This window comes from Salvelinus alpinus, chromosome 3 (assembly GCF_045679555.1).
Source record: "Salvelinus alpinus chromosome 3, SLU_Salpinus.1, whole genome shotgun sequence".
NCBI classification, from domain to species: Eukaryota; Metazoa; Chordata; class Actinopteri; order Salmoniformes; family Salmonidae; genus Salvelinus; species Salvelinus alpinus.
The window spans coordinates 87,771,256-87,788,741 of record NC_092088.1 but is presented as its reverse complement, the minus strand read 5'-3'; the positions used below and the strand labels follow the sequence as shown (position 1 = coordinate 87,788,741).

Genomic DNA, 17,486 nt, shown 5'->3' with positions numbered 1-17,486 from the left:
AAAACTCGTAAATGGAATTAAATAAACCAACATTTGTAAGCCTAGGTTGTGCGCTCTGCAAATAATGTGTCCACACCTACAATGACAATGGTAAGACTTTAATAATAATATATATATAATATATTGAATGCATTAACATAAGTTACCATAACTAAAACGTAGATCATAAATGATGGGAATTAAGGGTAAATGTACGACTGGTGATACTGGTGTGCCATCCCCGTTGCCTCCACAATGGATTAGTCCACTCAGACAGGCCTCCACAATGGATTAGTCCACTCAGACAGGCCTCCACAATGGATTAGTCCACTCAGACAGGGGTGAATCACACAGGTGTCTCGTGTGCCATAATTGTTTTGCCATTGCTCGACTAAAAAAATCTTGACCAAGCATTCGACCAGTCGACTAAATGGGGTCAGCCCTAGTTTGGAACAAAAGCTGTCACGGGATAATTTATATACCCTAGCATGACTTTATCCGGCAAACATTCTGCATCAAAACTCAGAAGGACAGAAAGGGTCTCCTCAGTCTCAAGCTCGCCACTAGGTCTGCATTGCACCAAATGGCATGTATCACAGACACCGGGGATCCTCAACTTCAGTCGATCCATCTCAACACTCAACACCACCCCAGTTATCACTCCATTCAGCTGCACTCCAAAGAGCAAAGCAGGATGCAGCTTTTGTCCCGAGTCGTGAAACGTGTAGCGTCCTCTCCCTCTGGGCAGCAGACACACAACAAATCTATACTTTGACCATATTGACAGAACCCAGCCTAACACCACAAACGGATCTGCCAAAAGGCATGGATCCACTTTCTCTATGAATCGTACTACCTCTGGGCCAGAGTCATCTCGGGCATTTTCCTGATCATCAGGGTGAGGCCTGGAAGCCTTCCTCTCACCTGTCAGCGCAGGTTCTTACTCTTCACTTCTGTCAGGAGAGTGATCTTTTCCAGTTCACTATCCGTCGACTGCTCACGGTTTTCAGGAGCGTAACAAGTAATTATCTTTCCTGTACTTGACTCAAAAGAGAAATTACTTGGTTTATATTTCGCAGTTTGAACCTAACACCCTTCTTTGTGGCTCACACCATCTTTTCTTCCGTTCCATGGGGCGTCATCTTAACATGTGCTGACAATACAACACAACAGATGAACCGGAATGACATTTACTCTCACGGTTGGCCAAAATTAAATAGCTGAAAGCCACGCCCCTACTAAGTCAAGCCTCTGGTCTTCTGCTCTAACCCGGTTGATCACAGCTCAATAAGCCAACTGGCTGGGTCAAAATAACCCAACGTTTGTTCTGTCCACTATTTACCCAGCACCGGGTTGAATTTAATCCAACCTTTTTTAAGTGCAGGCCAGCTAAAGCAAAAGCTTAAAGTTTTGAAATAGTATTTGAACCCAGGTCCGGAATATACTGCATCATAAGAAAGCAGCTTTGTGTTTTACAGTGGAAATATGGGGTTAATAGGAGAGTATACATTCCATCACAGCAAAAAGTCTGTTCCATCCATCGGCCTAAGTTGGACTTCTCCATGCATGATTCAAGTCATAGGCGATGTGCAAATACCCATACTGGCGTTCTACATTTTTGGCTTTTTGGGTATGCAAAAATATAACATTTTATAGTACGTGAAATTTTGGAAATTGAGTTTGCTTTAAATGCCAGAATGTAATACCTATTTCGGCTTTCATTTATAGAATTCCCTGCACACTTTTGAGGAGGATAATTGTCTTTTCACACCCACTGCGTCTGACAACAGCTGATAATTAGAATAAGGGACGCACTCTACAAAAATAAATGAATGGCGGGGAACAGGCTCATTAGATGACGCATTCTCAGTATGGATTATGTTGATATTTGCTGCTTACTGCATATCTTTTTACTAAACAGGACATTCTAAATAGTATGTAGTATGATAGTACACAGTATGTAGTTTTAGTAAGCGGTAGGCAAGCCACATTTCAGACACAGCCATAGGGTTTTCTCAATAATGATAAACGCAGTACCATAATACTTAGCATTGTAACTATACAGTATTGTCAAAAACATATTCAAACCAGTCAATTTAAAGGTGCAATGAGTAAAATGGTCAACTCAAGGTACTGCAAAGACATTTGTTTACATGCCAAGTAGGGCCGGGACGATACCAGTATCTCAATATTTTTTCCATGGCAAAAATTAAAACACAAAGCAGACAAAACTATTTGATCCTTTAAAAACCTGCTGTATGTAACAAATGGTGTGCTATAGCTTGGAAAATACATACATTTGACTCTGGATGACAACATGATCATGTTCTTGGTGTGGCCATAGCTAGAGGCATGTTCTTGGTGTGGCCATAGCTAGAGACATGTTCTTGGTGTGGCCATAGCTAGAGGCATGTTCTTGGTGTGGCCATAGCTAGAGGCATGTTCTTGGTGTGGCCATAGCTAGAGACATGTTCTTGGTGTGGCCATAGCTAGAGGCATGTTCTTGGTGTGGCCATAGCTAGAGACATGTTCTTGGTGTGGCCATAGCTAGAGGCATGTTCTTGGTGTGGCCATAGCTAGAGGCATGTTCTTGGTGTGGCCATAGCTAGAGACATGTTCTTGGTGTGGCCATAGCTAGAGACATGTTCTTGGTGTGGCCATAGCTAGAGACATGTTCTTGGTGTGGCCATAGCTAGAGGCATGTTCTTGGTGTGGCCATAGCTAGAGGCATGTTCTTGGTGTGGCCATAGCTAGAGGCATGTTCTTGGTGTGGCCATAGCTAGAGGCATGTTCTTGGTGTGGCCATAGCTAGAGACATGTTCTTGGTGTGGCCATAGCTAGAGGCATGTTCTTGGTGTGGCCATAGCTAGAGGCATGTTCTTGGTGTGGCCATAGCTAGAGGCATGTTCTTGGTGTGGCCATAGCTAGAGGCATGTTCTTGGTGTGGCCATAGCTAGAGACATGTTCTTGGTGTGGCCATAGCTAGAGGCATGTTCTTGGTGTGGCCATAGCTAGAGGCATGTTCTTGGTGTGGCCATAGCTAGAGGCATGTTCTTGGTGTGGCCATAGCTAGAGGCATGTTCTTGGTGTGGCCATAGCTAGAGACATGTTCTTGGTGTGGCCATAGCTAGAGACATGTTATTGGTGTGGCCATAGCTAGAGGCATGTTCTTGGTGTGGCCATAGCTAGAGACATGTTCTTGGTGTGGCCATAGCTAGAGGCATGTTCTTGATGTGGCCATAGCTAGAGGCATGTTCTTGGTGTGGCCATAGCTAGAGACATGTTCTTGGTGTGGCCATAGCTAGAGGCATGTTCTTGGTGTGGCCATAGCTAGAGACATGTTCTTGGTGTGGCCATAGCTAGAGACATGTTCTTGGTGTGGCCATAGCTAGAGGCATGTTCTTGGTGTGGCCATGGCTGGTTACTGACCTGGTATAGACACCGTTCTTACGACAGAAGGAGTTCTTGACGGACAGCCGCCGGTTGTTGAGTTCCAGGGCGGGGAAGCGTCCCTCGTCCAGGCTGACCATATCTCCATGGGTCAGGGCATTACAGTTGGAGTTGTTCCCTGATGAACACACATAGGGAGACACTGTGACTACAGGCCAGAGGGACGGACGGACAGGCAGGTGGGGGTTAGTGATGCTGTATGTCATGTAGCCCACTCTAGTACTGTTACTATTGTATGGCTGTGCCCCAAATGGCTCCATATTCCCTATATAGGCCCTTGTCAAAAGTAGTGCACCACATAGGGAATAGGGTGCCATTTTGCACGTACACTATGAGTTGTATAGAAACACTAGAGGATGAATCATGGATGGATGTTTTTCATAATATTCTGTTATGTACTCTACCACTACTAATGTCACTACTGAGTTCTATAGAAACTAGAGGAGTGACTGGAATGATTCCAGAATGATGTCATCACAAGTATATTAGGCGATTGAAGCCAGGCATCTAAATACTGATTATAGATTCCACAATATTCAACAAAAACAGCCTTTAAACCTAAACTAAAACCCACAAAGTCTAGGTCAATAGCCTTATCAGCTGATGTTGATGTAAAGATGCTGATTTAAAACTGATTTGTGTTGTTACTTCTCTGACCTCTGACCTACCTCTTCTTAGCGAGAGCTTTGATCAGCAGACTCTATTGGGCCTGGGTCTACAGTATGATAATATATTCCCTGCCTATGAGTGAAGTACGATTCTACGAGAAGGCAAGGGTCCAACCATCAACTACCCCCCTGATATACCAGGCCCCTCCAAAGACATCTGGGAGCGAAGCTGTCATTATGCAAATAGTCACTCTATTTGCAGTCACACTAACAAGCTGATCTGTTAACTAGGACTGGTCCAGTATTCCATGAGGGGGTTACAGGGGGTCTGTGAGAGTATCTTTGTGTGAGAGAGAAGAGAAGAAAGGGAAGCGAGAGAGAAGAGAAGAAAGGACCTCTTGTGTTTCGTCTGTCAGTCAGAAACATGGGCAGTGACCCGCGGGATGCCCTACCCTGGCAGGATTGCCCGTGAACCAGACTGGCACTGACAGTGCCACACAGCAGAGATAAGTGTTGAGCCAGAGGAAATACCTGCTGATTTCAGAGAGGAGCAGACAAGATACTGTAGGCCTTCTACTATACTCCTCCTCTGCTATACTCCTCCTCTACTATACTCCCCCTCTACTATACTCCCCCTCTGCTATACTCCTCCTCTGCTATACTCCCCCTCTGCTATACTCCCCCTCTGCTATACTCCCCCTCTGCTATACTCCCCCTCTACTATACTCCCCCTCTATAGATCTCTCTCTCCTTTCCCCTCTTTCCTCTCCCTATCACTCACTCTCCCTCCCTCCCTCTCTCCATACTACCCAAAACCAAACCATAACCATAACAAATAGCTTGTTGCCTAGTAATATCAGGTCAATGACATCTTCATCTCTGCCTCTCACCTGAGTCAGATTTCTTGGCGTACTTCTTGCTCTGTCCTCTGATGATGAGGATGAAGACCAGAAGGAGGATGAAGATAAGACCTACCAGGGCCACCACCACCAAGAACCACCACTCCTCGTAGAATGGTGCCACCTTTTTGGCTGGAGGGGAAGAACACATATAACAACTGGACTAAACACAGGGACAGGGCAGGGAGCACTGATGCAAAGGTAGCATCTGAAAATGACTGTGGTACATTTGTGTTATACCGATTAGTCTTATATTAACATGAAAACCTTAAGCTCAATGGCTTGTGCGTGTCCCAAATAACACCCCTATGAGCCCTGGCCAGAAGTAGTGTACTAGGGAATAGGGTGACATCTGGGACATACTGTAGATATATGAAATAACTCACCAGATATGGAGGCTGAGGGTGGACTAGGAGACCCGTAGCCATAGTCATTCACGCCAATAACCCGGAAGTCATAACTAACCCCTTGCTTCAGAATGTCCATGTTGAAGGCGTATGACGTCACTTCCTTTGGGATGTCCTTGATCAAGATATCCCACAAGCCCTCATCTGTTGGCAGAGTAGAAGAAGTAGAATGTATTTCAATGAGTAGTAATCAGACATGACAAAACATAGTGGTAAACCAGACTCATTGATATAAAAGCTTATTTAAAAGCCTATGGTATGAAAACAATATGACAATGTCCAAGGTAACTCATACCACATACACATTATGCAAGTTACATATTTTACAGCTTCCATATGGGGCTCTCTGGTCTTTGAGAGGTGCAAAAACTGATCTAAAACATGGGTAGGTATGATTCACAAGAGGGACCATTATGGGATGTTTCATGTTTGCTTTTGCAATGGCTGCCAGAATCCATAAGGGCTAAGTGCTAATAACCATAAATATCATTTGGAGTTTGACAGCGTTCATGGAGTGCTCAAGAACATCAGCCAACACCAGAGTTTATGTAACGTTTATGTCAGTAGTGAAGAAGTAAAGATATGAAGGATCAATTGAATGTGTAGAAACGCCAGCAGTTTTCCCTGACTATGACAGACTGTGCACTAGTAACAAGAAGAGCTGACTAGTCCTACTGATGTGGTTAGGGGCAGGGTCACTTGGACAGTGGCAGGATATTAGGATAAGACAGAGGGTCAGGGGGGTTGGGGTTTAGTGGTATGTGTTTGTGGCATCCTAATCATCCTCTAAGGCCCCCAAACTCATCTCTGGTCCTCCAAGCCAGTTCCACTGCTTTTTTCCCATTGTTCCCCTCTAGTCAGGGACTGATTTAGACCTGGGACACAAGGAGTGTGAAATTAAGTATCAGGTAGAACAGAAAACCATAAGGTTGAATAGCCCTGCTTTAGGGAGATCAATGTAATCCATACGGAGCTAAGCCTCTGCTGCCTAAAGGGGTTTCCCACCATGTCAGTCAGTCCCATACTCTCAACATCTGGGGCTTAGTGCCCCCAAATGATAGTGAAATCCATCCCTCCCTCCCTCTGTGCCTCCCTCCCTACATCCATCATCCATTTATTCCCTCTGTACGGCTGTCCCTGTGCACCGATGACGTGGACGTCGATTATGGCAGCCCCCCGCAACTCTCTGATTCAGAGGGGTTGGGTTAAATGCAGAAGACACATTTCAGTTGAATGCATTCAGTTGTGCAACTGTCAAGGTATCCCCTTTCCCCCCTTTCCCAATCACAGATGAAACGTGATACTACGTCTCAAGCTCTGCTGCACCTCAATCAGTACTCCATTAAAAGAATAGAGAGTGAGCATCACCATCTGTGGAAACACATTGACACTCTATTCTTAGACAGATTATTCCTGTCGAAGCAAGTATCAGGCCCAGGCTAAGAGATTGCATGATTGGAAAGAATGTAAAATGTGAATCAATCTGGAAGTGTCCAGTATGTGAACCAGGACAGGGTTCACTGAAGATGCACTGCTGAGGCTCTTAGTTCCACTAGAAGCTAAAAGGAATAAGTCAAGCAGTGGTGTCCAGTATGTGACGTGTTGGGTCTATATACCTGAAGGTCTGGCCTCGATGACGTAGCGTGTGATAGGCGACCTCCCGGGGTCACCGTTGGACCAGTGGATGGTAAGAGCTGCGCCGTACCGGGAGATGAAAGGCTCTCCAGGGGGCCCCGGGGCTCCTGCGTGGGGTCAACGGTTAGAGAAAGGTTTGAGGGTCAGGCAGCCTCAATATACTTTCAAAAATATTATGGCGCATTCAGGGCCTAATCTTAAATTGAGACCAGCACACTCTGACATTTGTAAATCATGCATTGATGTTAATTGAAGATTTGCACAGAATGTTGAGCTAAGTGGGGCGGCAGGTAACCTTGTGGTTAGAGCGTTGGGCCAGTAACCGAAAGGTTGCTAGATCGAGTCACCGAGCTGACAAGGTAAAAATCTGTTGTTCTGCCTCTGAACAAGGCAGTTAACCCACTGTTCCTAGGCCGTCATTGTAAATAAGAATTTGTTCTTAACTGACTTGCCTAGTTGAATACATAAAAAAAAGGGGGCATATTGCAAGTTAGAATTTGGGCCTCAGTGAACTATAAAGACAGCCAAAGAGAGACAAACCTTCCCCAGGCCCCATGGTGATGTTAGCCTCCACCTCAGGCCCGTATGTGAACGTCTTGGCCCGGATCCTGAAGTTGTAGGTCACCCCATCAGCCAGGTCCTTGATCTTCATCCAGAACGGGGCCCCTTTGACGTCCACCGTCACTATCTTACTGACGCCTGGGGGGGAGGGGGAGTGAAGACAGTCGGCACAGGCCACGGAAGATTCTAGACAAACACACCACATTTAAAATGGGGCTAATACCCAGGGAATGGATTGGAACAACATGAAACACACACACACACTGACATAGGCACAGTCCAACAGTTGTTGGGACATACATGGGAAATTATTGAAAAGGGTTAACATAGTAACATTATCAAATGATTCAGCATGTCATTTGGTGTCAACAAACGAAATGAAGGCCACCACTCATTCAGTAATGAAAAAATGTAGTTTTCAATGTAGTTATTAAGTTATTTGGATCGTTGATGTTTAGCCACAAACAGTGAGATTGTGCTCGTGTCCCAAATGACATTCTACTCCCTATATAGGTCAAAAATAGTGCACTACATAGGAAATGGGGTGTCATTTGGGATGCATATTCAGAAATGTGCATTCATTGTGAATTGTCAGATGTGAGATGTGGGACATGACGAGGTGGGTGTCTTACCGTCAACAGGGGTGCAGGGCTCGTAGACCAGCCGGTAGCCCTCCAGGATGCCGTTGGGGTAGGTAGGCTCGCCCCAGGACACGTTGACCGACGTGGTGGTCAGCTCACTGAAGTGGATGAAGCTGGGAGCGCTGGGGGCTGGAGTTCAAAGGACACACAGGTCAGAGGTTAGGGGTCAAATGTTAAGGGTTAGGGGCCATAGACAGTAGTGCTACATCTTGGATTGTGTACTTTGACAGCCTTTTTATGATGGCCTCAGAACACAGGACAATTTGAGTTATGATTTCTATTTTGAAGATTGGAAAGACATTGCAAAAACTATTTAGGATATGTTGTTTGTTTTTAGTCATTTTCTATTCCCATGACAGTCATCATATCGTCAGGCTCCAGTGCCTATAGGCTACAGTGCCATAGACGAGCTTGTGACACTAACACAGTACAGCTAACACAGCACTCAATGTGTGATGAGCCTCCTGCTACCAGTCCTGTGCATCTCTTCTCCTCAACACGCTTGTCACCTGCTTCCGTCTTTTCCACCAAAAAGGCTAGAGCCCTCTGTATCTACCAGCCCCTTACACCCCTCCACTCCCTCTTGTCAAACACAGAAAACTGCAAACATTTTCCTTTTTACGAAGGGATTGGATGAAACACACATTTCTACAGTGACTGTTCAGAAGGGAGGGAGGAAGACCATTGGAGGGGAAAACTATCTGGCGACTGTCTTCTGTTGCTATTTAGAACACTGAGCCAGAGACAAAGCATTTCCAAGAAACCACAGGAAGGAGCTTGGAGAAAAAAATGACTTTTAGCCTCTAAACATTTTCATACCATCTTATATCAAACAAGACTGCCCAGGGAACCAGCGGATGAGTCAAGAGACTGAAAGAGGTAATAGAAAGGGAACTGATGTTTATGCTGTGTGGTTTCTAACATTCCTGGCTTGGCATGCTGACAGCAACAATTAGGTGCATTGTATAAAAGCTCACAGATAGAAACCCCTGGATGGTTTGTGGGAGTTGGAGGAGGAATTTGAGTCAATAGAATTGCTTTCTTTTCATTTTAAGATAGACAGCTCCTGTGTGTGTGTGTGTGTGTGTGTGTGTGTGTGTGTGTGTGTGTGTGTGTGTGTGTGTGTGTGTGTGTGTGTGTGTGTGTGTGTGTGTGTGTGTGTGTGTGTGTGTGTGTGTGTGTGTGTGTGTGTGTGTGTGTGTGTGTGTGTGTGTCTGTGTGTGTGTCCCTCCCTTACCAGCCTGTTGTGTACGGCCCCTGGTTGGGGGGCTTCGGGGCCCGTCCCCTGCTGCGTTGAAGAGGGCCACACTGATCATGTAGGTGGTGTATCCAGTCAGGTTCTTCAGCTTGACCCCTCCCTCTGGCAGGAACAGGGTGCGCAGTCTCTCCGTCTCATTCTTGCGCTGGATCTCCCAGAAGTACACCTGGAGGGAGAAGGAGGAGATATGGAGAACATACACATCTTATCCCACAGCAAAGATGGCCTTTAAATCTCACTGGGATTAAAGAAAGGCAAACGTGTAACTGCCATTACATTTGAATGACTTCGATTGGAATTATTTAAATGATAAGAATTCTATGGTAACTCCATCCTTGTGAAACCCTCCTCTTCACCTTGTATCCCTGGATGTCTCCGTTCTGAGTGTCCAATGGAGGAGGCTCCCACGTCACGTCCAGCTGGGTGGCCGTTGCTGATTGGATGACCACGTTCTGAGGTGGGGCGGTGGGTACTGTGAAAAAATAAAGACGAAAAATCAAGCAAGAAACAACATTAAAAACAGAATAGATTTCAGTGAAACCCTTTTCAGTGTTTTTTTTGCCTCACTGTTCCTGGAAACACTTCAACACTATTGTCTATCTGCCTGTGTGTGGACTGGTAGCTGTTTGGCTGAGAACAGGGAAAACTATCCTCACTGTACACTCCCAGGCTTTCACAGTCAAAGACATGGGGAGTTAAGAAAAGTGAATGCATCCTGAAACCTGAATGAACTTAATGGTACCAATTCAATAGATGTTTGCCAAAATCAGCTTGACAAGCAGAATAATCCCCCTGCCTTCAGGGAGGTCAGATAGTCTATAGTTCTACTGTTCAGGGAGGTCAGATAGTCTATAGTTCTACTGTTCAGGGAGGTCAGATAGTCTATAGTTCTACTGTTCAGGGAGGTCAGATAGTCTATAGTTTTACTGTTCAGGGAGGTCAGATAGTCTATAGTTCTACTGTTCAGGGAGGACAGATAGTCTATAGTTCTACTGTTCAGGGAGGACAGATAGTCTATAGTTCTACTGTTCAGGGAGGTCAGATAGTCTATAGTTCTACTGTTCAGGGAGGTCAGATAGTCTATAGTTCTACTGTTCAGGGAGGTCAGATAGTCTATAGTTGTACTGTTCAGGGAGGTCAGATAGTCTATAGTTCTACTGTTCAGGGAGGTCAGATAGTCTATAGTTCTACTGTTCAGGGAGGTCAGATAGTCTATAGTTCTACTGTTCATGTCCTCCGTTGTTTGTTTTTAGGTGATGATTGAAATGACAAGAAAAGCAGAGAGAAAGAGAGAGAGAGATTGTGTGTGTGTGTGTGTGTGTGTGTGTGTAACCTCACTCCCTCACTCTGTGACTTACCTGCCTCTCCTACAAACACTTCCTGTGGTGTGCTGGTTGGTCCCTCCCCCACAGCGTTATACACACTCATCCTGATCTCATAGCGCTTGTGTTTGCTCAGGTCTGGGGAAGAAGGAACAACACTGACATTAACCAACAACCCAGCACAATATTTAATTTCACTTTTATTTAACCAGAAAGGACCCTTGAGGTTAGAAAACTATTTTGTGGGGGCGACCAATACATGCCAGAAAAAACATTTGTTGATTTTGTTCAAATACATGTCGTATGCAGCAGTTAGAGTCTATCCAAGGATGTAATTGAGTTGTTATTGCGTACTGGAAAAAAATACCCTGAAATATGTGACCGTCTGGTTTTGTGCTGCTTAACAAAACAAATACAAGTTCATGAGCTCATGAAACTTGGAATGGAAAGGCAAATCTACCAGCTATTCCTATTGAAAATACAATCCAACCACATAGACAGAGCGTCTTTAAATCAGGGCTCACGTAGTGGCCTGTTTGAGCACACTGTCAGAACAGACAAACAAAGCATGTGGCAACGACTCCATTGGACTTAGTTTCACTCTCCATTTCCTCATGACTCCAACTCAAGGCAGCTGACTGTATCATATACATTTCCTCATGCCTCCAACTCAAGGCAGCTGACTGTATCATATACATTTCCTCATGCCTCCAACTCAAGGCAGATGACTGTATCATATACATTTCCTCATGCCTCCAACTCAAGGCAGCTGACTGTATCATATACATTTCCTCACGCCTCCAACTCAAGGCAGCTGACTATCATATACATTTCCTCATGACTCCAACTCAAGGCAGCTGACTGTATCATATACATGGCTACAGATAACACACTGAGTAACTTATTTCTGCTTTATGACGAAATTGTGTGTGGTGTGAATGTGTATGAGTGTGTCTACCAGCACTAGGGCACTGTGCTGTTCAGTATGTGTTTCATCAGCAGTGAGACAGACTGTGTTTCATCAGCAGTGAGACAGACTGTGTTTCATCAGCAGTGAGACAGACCGTGTTTCATCAGCAGTGAGACAGACCGTGTTTCATCAGCAGTGAGACAGATTGTCTTTCATCAGCAGTGAGACAGACTGTGTTTCATCAGCAGTGAGACAGACCGTGTTTCATCAGCAGTGAGAAAGACCGTGTTTCATCAGCAGTGAGAAAGACCGTGTTTCATCAGCAGTGAGACAGCCTGTGTTTCATCAGCAGTGAGACAGCCTGTGTTTCATCAGCAGTGAGACAGACTGTGTTTCATCAGCAGTGAGACAGACTGTGTTTCATCAGCAGTGAGACAGACTGTTTCATCAGCAGTGAGACAGACTGTTTCATCAGCAGTGAGACAGACTGTGTTTCATCAGCAGTGAGACAGACTGTTTCATCAGCAGTGAGACAGACTGTTTCATCAGCAGTGAGACAGACTGTGTTTCATCAGCAGTGAGACAGACTGTGTGAGACAGTGTGAGAGACAGACTGTGTGAGACAGAGTGTGTGAGGCGCAGGCAGGCCTGTGAGGACTTACTATCCAGCTCATACTGGGTGAGAGAGGACTCGCTCAGGTTTCTCACGCTGTAGGGGGCTGTGAGGGTGATGGGTCAAACATGAATAGGAGAGAGAGGGCAGTCAGAAGAGAGAGGGGGGTAGAGAAGAGACATGTTATTTTGTTAGTGTGGTACCGCAGTGCCAAGTATAGGTCCAAAAGACTACTTAACAGCTTCTTCCCCTAAGCCATAAGACAGCCAAACAGTTCATCAACTGGTTACCCAGACTATTTGCATTGACATTTTTTAAGCTGCTGCTACTCAGTGTTTATTATCTATGTTTTTATACATACATACATATACACACAAACACATACATTAATATATATTTATATATGTGTGTGTAACGGTTTTCGTCGGTTGAAGAAGAGTAGTCGGACCAAAGCGCAGCGTGGTAAGTGTTCATGTTTTTTATTTAGACTGAACACTAAACAAAATAACAAGAGAATAAATGAAACCGAAACAGTCCTGTAAGGTGCAGCAACACTAAACAGAAAATAACTACCCACAAAACACAGGTGGGAAAAGGCTGCCTAAGTATGGTTCTCAATCAGAGACAATGATAGACAGCTGCCTCTGATTGAGAACCACACCCGGCCAAACACAAAGAAATACAAAACATAGAAAATTAACATAGAATGCCCACCCAAATCACACCCTGACCAAACCAAAATAGAGACATAAAAAGCTCTCTACGGTCAGGGCGTGACAATTCAGTTGAAGTCGGAAGTTTACATGCACTTAGGTTGTAGTCATTAAAACTAGTTTTTCAACCACTCCACACATTTCTTGTTAACAAAACAATTGTTTACAGACAGATTATTTCACGTATAATTCACTGTATCACAATTCCAGTAGGTCAGAAGTTTACATACACTAAGTTGATTGTGCCTTTAAACAGCTTGGAAAATTCCAGAAAATGATGTCATGGCTTTAGAAGCTTCTGACAGGCTAATTGACATCATTTGATTCAATTGGAGGTGTACCTGTGGATGTATTTCAAGGCCTACCTTCAAACTCAGTGCCTCTTTGCTTGACATCATGGGAAAATCAAAAGAAATCAGCCAAGACCACGGAAAAAAAGTTGTAGACCCCTTACATTACCACATTAATCTGTACAAACAATAGTACGTAAGTGTAAACACCATGGGACCACACAACCGTCATACCGCTCAGGAAGGAGACGCATTCTGTCTCCTACAGACGTTCTTTGGTGCGAAAAGTACAAATCAATCCCATAACAACAGCAAGGGACCTTGTGAAGATGCTGGAGGAAACAGGTACAAAAGTATCTATATTCACAGTAAAACGAGTCCTATATCGACATAACCTGACAGGCTGCTCAGCAAGGAAGAAACCACTGCTCCAAAACCGCCATAGAAAAGCCAGACTACGGTTTACAACTGCACTTGGGGAGAAAGATCATACTTTTTGGAGAAAAGTCCTCTGGTCTGATGAAACAAAAATATAACTGTTTGGCCATAATGACCATTGCTGTGTTTGGAGGAAAAAAGGGGAGGCTTGCAAGCCAAAGAACACCATCCCAACCGTGAATCACGGGGGTGGCAGCATCATGTTGTGGGTGTGCTTTGCTGTAGGAGGGACTGGTGCACTTCACAAAATAGATGGAATCATGAGGAAGGAAAATGATGTGGATATATTGAAGCAACATCTCAAGACATCAGTCAGGATATTAAAGCTTAGTCGCAAATGGGTCTTCCAAATGGACAATGACCCCAAGCATACTTCCAAAGTTGTGGCAAAATTGCTTAAGGACAACAAAGCCAAGGTATTAAAGTGGCCATCACAAAGCCCTGACCTCAATCATATAATTTGTTGGCAGAACTGAAAAAACGTGTGCGAGGAGGCCTACAAACCTGACTCAGTTACACCAACTCTGTCAGGAGGAATGGGCCAAAATTCACCCAACTTGTTGTGGGAAGCTTGTGGAAGGCTACCTGAAACGTTTGACCCAAGTTAAAGAATTGAAAGGCCATGCTACCAAATACTAATTGAGTGTATGTAAACTTCTGACCCACTGGGAATGTGATTAAATAAATTAAAGCTGAAATCAGTCATTCTCTCTACCATTATTCTGACATTTCACATTCTTAAAATAAAGTGGTGATCCTAACTGACCTAAGACAGGTAATTTTTACTAGGATTAAATGTCAGGAATTGTGAAAAACGGAGTTTAAATGTATTTGGCTAAGGTGTATGTAATCTTCCGACTTCAACTGAATACAGTGGGGAGAACAAGTATTTGTTTCTGTACCAAATATTAAGTTCTGCTTTTCTGATGTATCAAATACTTATGTCATGCATTAAAATGCAAATGAATTACTTAAAAATCATACAATGTGATTTTCTGGATTTTTGTTTTAGATTCCGTCTCTCACAGTTGAAGTGTACCTATGATAAAAAATTACAGACCTCTACATGCTTTGTAAGTAGGAAAACCTGCAAAATCGGCAGTGTATCAAATACTTGTTCTCCCCACTGTATATATATATACACACAGTGCTTTCGGAAAGAATTCAGACCCCTTGACCTTTTCTACATTTTGTTACGTTACAGCCTTATTCTGAAATGGATAAAATATTTTCTCCCCCTCATCAATCCACACACAATACCCCATAATGACAAAGCAAAATTAAAAAAAAAAATATATATTTATAATAAAAAGAAAAGGGAAATATTACATTTACATAAGTATTCAGACCCTTTACTCAGTACTTTGTTGAATCCCCTTTGGCACTGATTACAGCCTCGAGTCTTCTTGGGTATGACGCTACAAGATTGGCACACTTTTGGGGAGTTTCTCCCATTCTTCTCTGCAGATCCTCTCAAGCTCTTTCAGGTTGGATGGGGTGCGTCGCTGCACACTATTTTCAGGTTTTTCATCCCAGATGGCATCCCAGCCGCGTCCTCAGAGCATGCGCAGACCAGCACACATGCTTCAAGATGGCTACCATTGTTCCTGTCCCCAAGAAAGCAAAAGTAACTGAACTAAATGACTATCGCATTGTGGCACTCACTTCGGTCATCATGAAGTACTTCGAGAGACTAGTCAAGGATCACATCACCTCCACCCTACCTGATACCCTAGACCCACTTCAATTTTCTTACCACCCCAATAGATCCACAGACGATGCAATCGCCATCGGACTGCACACTGCCCTATCCCATCTGGACAAGAGGAATACCTATGTAAGAATACTGTTTATTGACTATAGCTCAGCATTCAACCCCAAAGTACCCTCCAAGCTCATCATTAAGCTTGAGTCCCTGGGTATGGACCACGCCCTGTGCAACTGGGTCTTGAACTTCCTGACGGGCCATCTCCCCAGGGGGTGAAGGTAGGAAACAACACCTCCACTTCGCTGATCCTCAACACTGGGGCCCAAAAGGGTGCGTGCTCAGCCCCCTCCTGAGTTACGGAGTTACCTCCGTTGCAGAGGATAATTGACCAAGCATTATCACTATTGGAGACAGCTTTTAAGTTTTACAAGAGTCTTTTATACAGCTGAAACTTGTTTTAAATGCAAAGAAAACCCATTTTATGATTTTTAATAGGTTCAAAAAGTTGGTTGAAAATACACTTGCACTTACGAGCTAAGATGGTTCTCGAATTAATCAGGTCTCTGCATATAAATACTTAGGGATATGGTTGGAAGATAAACTGTCTTTTAAAATGCATATTGACAAACTTTGTAAACGACTAAAAATCAAGCTAGGCTTCCTCTATAGAAACAGGACTTGTTTTTCCTCTACAAATAGAAGACAAATTGTGCAAGCTACTTTTATGTCTGTTAGATTATGGGGATATTATTTACATGCATGCTACGACATCAACACTTAAATCGCTGGATGCTACTTATCATTGCGCACTTAGGTGCACTAGCTACATAACTCACCACTGTGTTTTATATCAAAATGTGGGTTGGACTTCGCTGTCCGTGAGACGAGAACAACATGCTCTGGTGTTTGTCTATAAAGCACTTCTGAATAAGCTACCTTCTTATTTATCATCCCTCATCAATATTAGAATTAGAATTCCTAAAACCAGGTCTCAACATGGATTACACTTGAGGCCCATGCGATTTCCACAGAGTTGGGTATGGCTGCCTTTTCCTGTTATGCTCCTTGCTTATGGAATAGCCTGCAGACTAAATTTAAACTTGAGACTCTTGTCCCCCTGTTGCCCATTTTAAATATTTATTGGAGGATTTATTTTTGTATTGCTTGTAACTGTTTCGGGTAATGCAAGTTATTGTGCTGTTAGGGGAATAACCTATGTTGCTGTATTTTTTTGTGTTATCTGTGATCGTTTTGTTCGTCTTGTGTAGTTTCTTAATCATTGTACTGTATGTGTAAACATGTATATGCAGGGCCCAGCTGTAAAAGAGACCTTGGTCTCAGTCTGTGTTCCTTGTTGGAATAATATTAACCTTTACTTAACACCCATCCCGGATCCGGGAGCATCCTCATCAGTAAAAACTGACTAGCATAGCCTAGCATAGCGCCACAAGTAAATAATAGCATATAAATATCATGAAATCACAAGTCCAATACAGCAAATGAAAGATAAACATCTTGTGAATCCAGCCATCGTTTCCGATTTTTAAAATGTTTTACAGCGAAAACACTATGTATTTCTATTAGCTAACCATAATAGCCAAAGACTCAACCGCATATTTTCACCATGTTTCTACCGCATAGGTAGCTATCACAAAACCGACCAAATAGAGATATAATTAGTCATTAACCAAGAAACAACTTCATCAGATGACAGTCTTATAACATGTTATACAATAAATGTGTGTTTTGTTCGAAAATGTGCATATTTGAGGTATAAATCATAGTTTTACATTGCAGCTACCATCAAAAATATCACCAAAGCAGCCAGAATAATTACAGAGAGCAACGTGAAATACCTAAATACTCATCATAAAACATTTATGAAAAATACATGGTGTACAGCAAATGAAAGATAAACATCTTGTGAATCCAGCCAATATTTCCGATTTTTTAAGTGTTTTACAGCGAAAACACAATATAGCTTTATATTAGCTTACCACAATAGCCAAACACACAACCGCATTTATTCACCGCATAGATAGCCAGCAAAAGAT

General features: G+C 43.5%; 1 protein-coding gene across 3 annotated transcripts in view; it reads right to left on the bottom strand.

The window, feature by feature from the left end:
• Window positions 1-17,486, bottom strand: part of LOC139571488 (protein sidekick-2-like) — a 659,762-nt gene that overhangs the window by 32,982 nt on the left and 609,294 nt on the right. For 2 of the 3 annotated variants that reach the window (XM_071394415.1, XM_071394416.1), the window contains exons 27-36: window positions 12,333-12,389; window positions 10,797-10,898; window positions 9,795-9,910; window positions 9,418-9,604; window positions 8,172-8,309; window positions 7,519-7,725; window positions 6,960-7,085; window positions 5,323-5,487; window positions 4,928-5,068; window positions 3,409-3,547 (exon numbers count right to left, since the gene is read on the bottom strand). In XM_071394415.1, coding sequence (XP_071250516.1) covers window positions 3,409-3,547; window positions 4,928-5,068; window positions 5,323-5,487; window positions 6,960-7,085; window positions 7,519-7,725; window positions 8,172-8,309; window positions 9,418-9,604; window positions 9,795-9,910; window positions 10,797-10,898; window positions 12,333-12,389 — 1,378 coding nt within the window. The remainder of the gene's footprint in view (window positions 1-3,408; window positions 3,548-4,927; window positions 5,069-5,322; window positions 5,488-6,959; window positions 7,086-7,518; window positions 7,726-8,171; window positions 8,310-9,417; window positions 9,605-9,794; window positions 9,911-10,796; window positions 10,899-12,332; window positions 12,390-17,486) is intronic. The other variant, XM_071394417.1, reaches the window with a different exon arrangement.